Here is a 6,162-nt window from a genome sequence, read left to right as displayed (position 1 = left end):
CCCTCTGGGCTATTGGGTAAAGGCAGAGTACGCAAAAGAAACAATGCAATGCATGAAACGTAATATTAATCTCCCCGTCCTGAATGCAGACAAAGCGCTGTGGAAGGTGCACGTCTATAATGGTTATTGAGTGCTCACCCAGCTGCGCAATTTTCCCCCGTGTGCCCAAGCAACTCGGGAAAAGGTCATACGGGGGCTTTGAATAGAAGAGGAGCTCCCTAGTTTGCTCAATTACCGCCACACACACCCCTCACACTCACAAACACACACACACACACACACACACACACACACACACACACACACACACACACACACACACACACACACACACACACACACACGCACGCACGCACACACGCACGCACACACACACGAGCATAAATGTGTGCAATATCAGCTGAAGAATCAAACCACTACAAAATCATATAATATAAATAGATTCATCTTTATTTATAAAACTTGTTTTACACAAAATATATCTGTTAAAATCGAATATTTACATTTTTAGGCTACGGGGAAACGGAGAACAAGTGCATACATTGATAAAGGTCTCCTCACCACCTATTTAAAAAAAGAAAAAAATACTACAATCTGTCATAGGTAGTAGCCTCGATATTGCTGTCCAGTCACACAACTCATACATGCCAACGCACTGCCACACTGACAGCTGGCTCTCACAACACTGTCAGGAAAAGTGGCAGTGGCTGTTGTTCGAGAACACTGTCTGTTTGACTCATGTACAAAATATGTCTTCATGTCAAAACAATTCGTCGTATCATACAATTTTGTTATGGAAGGGCAGGAAGCAAAGTCTGTTGACGTATCATCTTCGTTGTCAACCGACGTGGCAGCTGAGGAGGGCAGCCCTGCTCTGATGAAACGCTCATCAAACTCGTTCTCTGCAGCTAAGTCACGTCTTAATTGCACTTATTCAAACACAACATCAACAGTTCTTCACTTCCACGCATCAACGTGACACTGAGTCCAACTCCCTCCTTCTTGTGGGGACTTCATTGCGATTATTCATACATGATGCAACAAGAGACTCCCTCTCTCTCACTCTCTCGCTCTCTCTCTCTTTCTCACTATTGCTTTGCTCCTGCCGAAGCAGCCCGGTGAGGGAGGGAGGCATCAGAACCCTTCCCAGCACGGAGGACGACACTGATCTGATGCCTTTACCTAAGTCTTTGTCAGCATTTCTGAAAGAGGTCAGACGCTTTTACGCACAGACGCTGCTTTGGTTCGGATGCTGTCAGCCTCAGTACCTGTCGAACCAGGTTGTAAAGTCCAACAGCTCCTGTTCCTCGGAGCTCAGAGGCTCATAACCGCCTTCATCTGATGAGTAGGTGGAGTGAGGCGACTCCGGGTCGGCGGAGTAGCTGTTGGAGAGTGTCGGGGATGGCAACCCGCACTGGAAAGCAGCCGACACAGCGTCGTGTTCGTCCAGAAGTTGCTGTAAAGCCCTGATGTACTCCACCGCAGACCTCAAGGTCTCCACTTTGCTCATCTTCTTGTTGGCAGCGCCGTTGGGCACGTGCTGACGCAGCGTCTGGAAACCCATGTTGACTTGTTTGACCCGGTTCCTCTCTCTTTCGTTCCGCCGGGCCACAGCCACGGGCTGCTGCTGAGGGATGGAGTAGCCGAGGCCGTTGAAGCTCAGGCGCCGTTTGCAGCGCAAGAGCTCCGGCGAGCTGGAGCGCTGTCTCTTCAGCACCTTGGTTTTACTTTGGAAGTCGGCAGCGTTGGGGTTTGGGTGCACGGCGGGGACAGTGCAGTCCTGGGCCGGGGCGTGCAGGCTGAGGCTGGCGTGTCTTTCAGTAAGTCCAAAGGTGAATGCAGTCTGCGTGGTGGTGATGGTTGTCGTTTCCATCTCGCTGACAGTTCCTTATGAAGTGATGGATGCAGAGGGCGAGTGCAACCTCCAACAGTGGGACAAGAAGAGCGGAAAGGGTTGGCAGTGCACAGCTCTCGTGTCCTTCGCGTGGGGACCGTGTGGCTAACTCTAGTCCAAGTCTCTCTTGACTGCTTACTCCACGAGCCGATCTGACCCAAACTTTGGCAGCACTCCTCTTTTTCAACACGCGCCCCAACACACACCCCACCCACCCCTTTTGGGAGACGCACGCTTCGACGCGAGGCCCCGCCCCCGCTGTGTGATTCTTCTGCACGCCGACTCCCCCGGGCCAGGCGCGTGGCTCCGGGAGCTCAATAAACAATCCCGAGCTTTCACTGCGCCGGGAGCACGCGCTGGGCTCATTTACATTCCAATGTCTCTAACTTGGAGGCCCATTGGTCGATTCAAACGGCCTGCAACCGTGCGAAAAGAAAGAAAGGCGAAAAAAAGACAGAGAAAGGGGAAAGAAGAAGAGAGAATAAAAAAAGTGAATGGTTTGGTTCTTTGAAATGCCTTTTGAATTTGACAATGTACCCCTGGCAAGTCTTCAAATTATCAGCCCCCCCCTTCGGCCATCTTTCTCCTCCAGCTCTTTACAATCACAAATACCAAGGACGCTCTCTCCTGTATCCAGGCTACAGCTCTACAGAGCTAAATAAATTGCAAGCGTGTCTCTGAGCACAATAATTGGCAATTATATAGCTGGCGTAAGGACGCGATAAATGTAAAAGTAAACACCATGTTTATGACACGTAGGCGTCTCCAGGAGTATATTACTATCACCTCTCAACTCGGTGCTCCGCAGGTCCAGTCTGTTGTCAGTTGCTTGACAGGTTATCACTGGGAAACTTGTTCAAATCACTATAACTTTAACTTCCAGAATGCAAACAGTTCCTTTAGTGTTGTGTGTTTACTCTTTTTACGCACATGGGGACCACAGAGCCTTTAAGAGCCAAACCCAAGTCAGAGTGCAGATGCACAAATGCAGGATTTCAGCACCACATCTGACTGGACAGTCAAACAGCACAGCATCGAAATCCTCTGGTTTTGCCTTTCTTGCCGACTTAATTCGCACAATCTGTTTTCATCAGACTTAGTTTTATTCAGTTTTCTCAGAAGACATTAGAAATGAGTTCCGTTTGTGGATAAGTCTCCTCACCAGTAAATTCTGGCAGAGTCAGTCTGTGTGGAAGTGTAAAGACAGCCCACATAATAAATATGAGACATTTGCGGCCTCTGGTGGCAGAAAATAACAATTACCTCCTGCAACTGTGTTCTTTTGTGTGCTTCTAATTCAGGGAGAGGGGAGTTCCCTGACAGATAGTGGTGAAACATCTCTTCCTCTGGGCTGAGATTGCTCTGAACTAGCCCACATGGGTTAGAAGAAAGCACACATTTATATAAAGAGAGAAGTCTAAAAAGAAAGGACAAACTTTTACAATCAGATCTTCAGACAGCATTCAACAAAATGCACAAATACAATGCAAAAATGTATACTACTATACTAATGTATACTAATGTTATGATGCATATTACCTTCTTTTCTGAGTTTTTGAGACACAGCGAAATTAAACAAGTTAAAATGAAGCAATCATTCAACTTTTGGATCACCTGCACATCAGAAATTTCAAGGTTTTGTCTGGCCATTTCATGAAAAATTGCCAATACAAAAAACAAATAGTAGTCATGTCTCTTTTATTAAACATGCAGACAATATATCCATTCATTATCATAATCTTTTTCTTATGTTCTTCTTATTATATTCCCTGCTGTAAAATGTATGTATGTATTTTCCTCGGTGTGTGTGTCTCTCTCTCTCTGTCTCTCTCTCTGTCTCTCTCTCTCTCTCTCTCTCTCTCTCTGTTTAATTCAAAAGAGCTTTAGTGGCATGGAAAACGTACATTTACACTGCCAAAGCAAGTGTGAAGAACACAAAACCAAACTGTAGTAAAGTGTAGTCTCCACTTGCATTGGCCTGTGTGCTGTTCCATGCTCCAGCAGTGCTTTGTATGGCCATCCTCACATTCAACCCCTTTCTCTCTTATTTCTGCCCTGTCAACAGCAGAGGGCGCTGAGTGAAAATAAAAGTGAAAACCTTCTGCTACATACTGTAGTTCATTCAGCATACAGGTTATTTATTTCAAGAGCCTGTTTACCTTGGCATCTCCCCATATAGTACAGCTCTGAACCGATCTGTTAGGGCTGTCGATGACAAAACATGATAACGTGCCGATGAGGAAGTCACAGCTTTCATGCCTCAATTATTGTGAAAAGTACCAAGCCACATAACTGATGACAAATGAGTTTCATTTTCACTGTTGTATTCGTTGGAACTTGCAGACTACAGGCCTTTCAGTCAAAAGTAATGGTAATTTAACAGGACAGCAACACAAAGCACTCAGGAATGGTTCACCGGAAAATGTATCAGAGTGTTCTCAGTTAGCCAACAATGAGTCATGGACAATCTTTAAAACCCCTGGAGAGATGTGGCGTATGAAGTTGGCCAAACAAATCTGGATCCGGTGTGTGTGTCCTAAATTCATGTTGAATTAAATAATAGTCACTAAAATTAAACTACAGAAATGTGTTGGCCTATATGTAATACAGGACAAACTGATACAAGAACTAATTCCTAAGACTTAACACACAAAAGCTCACTTTTGGGGACATTACATAGACTTATAGTCATTACCTGGAGACTTACCCTAACCCTAACCCTAACCCTGACCCTAACTCTAACTCTAAGCTTATCAGGTGACGGTAAAATCAGCGTTTTCCCAATTAGGGATACAACTTTTATCCCCAGTTGGTGTTTAGTCTCAAATCAGAATCAGAATCATCTTTAATGGCAAAGTAGGTGAGAAAACATACAAGGAATTTGACACCAGTTTTTTTTCACTCTCAATATACAGTACAAAGTCACAGAAATAGAAAAAGACCTACAGCTATAAACAAGGATAAAAACAAAGGTAAACAGACATTTGACTACTATGTGCTGATATAAATATAAGTATATATATATATAAACACACAGGGCAATGGAATTGTAAACATAATGACAATAATAGTGCAATGGTGCAGAGTACAAAGGGGGCTAGAATAAATATGGGAATATTTGCGTTGCGGTGGTTTAGTAGGGGCTAAGGGTATTAACTGTTCAGCATGGTGACAGTTTTGGTGTACAGTGTTCTGTGTTCCTGAAGAATCTTACACACACAACACAACACAGCACAACACAACCACACACACACACACATACACACACTAAGTCAGGATGAAGCCTACCAAAGTGTTATTCATAGATAAGGGTGTGTATGTTTAGGAGAACTGTAGCAGCCACACGCTGAAACTGCAGCGTCACAACACACGCCATTTCTAAAGTTTTTCATACCTAACACATTTCTGTGTGTGACAGGAGTAGAGATAGATACACAGAGAGGGAGACAGAGAAATAGAGAAAGGGAGAGAAAGAGAGAGTGAGTGATACAGAGAGATATAAAAGAGGATGGAGAATAGAGCTAGAATTCCCAGTAAAATACTCCTTTTAAAAACATCAAACTTATCATCCCACTCATATATTATTTGAAGGCCACTTTGGCGTCATACTAGCAGACTAGAAAGTGTGCTCAGAGCAAAAGAGTAGACTTCTATGTGTCACATGATCTGCTCCGTGTTCCGCCCCAAAATATTCTAGATTTCCATTTACAGACAACAGTGATATGACTGATATTGCTTTTGTGTGTAAAATGGGATGTGAGCCCTCCATGTGGTCGTTCAATAACCAGGCTACATCCTTCCAGAGTGGCCTTTCTTTCAACAGGGGCCTTCTACGAGGACTGAGCAGTATTTCCAGTGATCAGGAAACAGGAAGTGCTCCATTAGAGCATGTATCACTTCTCTATTCCCGACACATATGCCTGCAGTCCAGTGTACATGTGAGCCATATTTCTTAAACAGTGGCAGACTAATGCATAAGCGTTACAACATCTCAGTTGATCACTGATGCAGTCTGTGGTCAGGCAACGGGCAGACAATGATAAGCATTTCTCCCCTAGAAGCAAGTATAGAGAAGTAGGCTTAGTGACCTTCAGCATGCACACTAATGCAATACCTGACCTTTTGTACTGGGACAGCGGTAAAATGTTGGATAAGACACCAGAAGGGGAGAAGAAAATAAATACTTCACAGTTGTGCTTTCTTGTGCAATAAACGTTGATAGTAAAAAGAAGAAGTGAAGCCTTGTTTAGAGCAAGCTAAGTAGTGTT

At 44.4% G+C, this 6,162-nt stretch overlaps 1 protein-coding gene across 1 annotated transcript; it reads right to left on the bottom strand.

The window, feature by feature from the left end:
• Window positions 1-1,261: 1,261 nt before the first annotated feature.
• ascl1b (achaete-scute family bHLH transcription factor 1b) lies at window positions 1,262-1,873 on the bottom strand (the record flags this gene model as incomplete). Its single annotated transcript, XM_083917077.1, has 1 exon — window positions 1,262-1,873. The coding sequence occupies one exon, from the start codon at window positions 1,871-1,873 to the stop codon at window positions 1,262-1,264; it is 612 nt and encodes a 203-aa protein (XP_083773203.1).
• Between the last annotated feature and the right edge of the window lie 4,289 nt (window positions 1,874-6,162).

Source organism: Echiichthys vipera, assembly GCF_963691815.1.
Source record: "Echiichthys vipera genome assembly, chromosome: 7".
Taxonomy (NCBI): domain Eukaryota; kingdom Metazoa; phylum Chordata; class Actinopteri; order Perciformes; family Trachinidae; genus Echiichthys; species Echiichthys vipera.
Note: the sequence above shows the minus strand (reverse complement) of the source record. Positions and strands in the feature narration are given on the sequence as shown.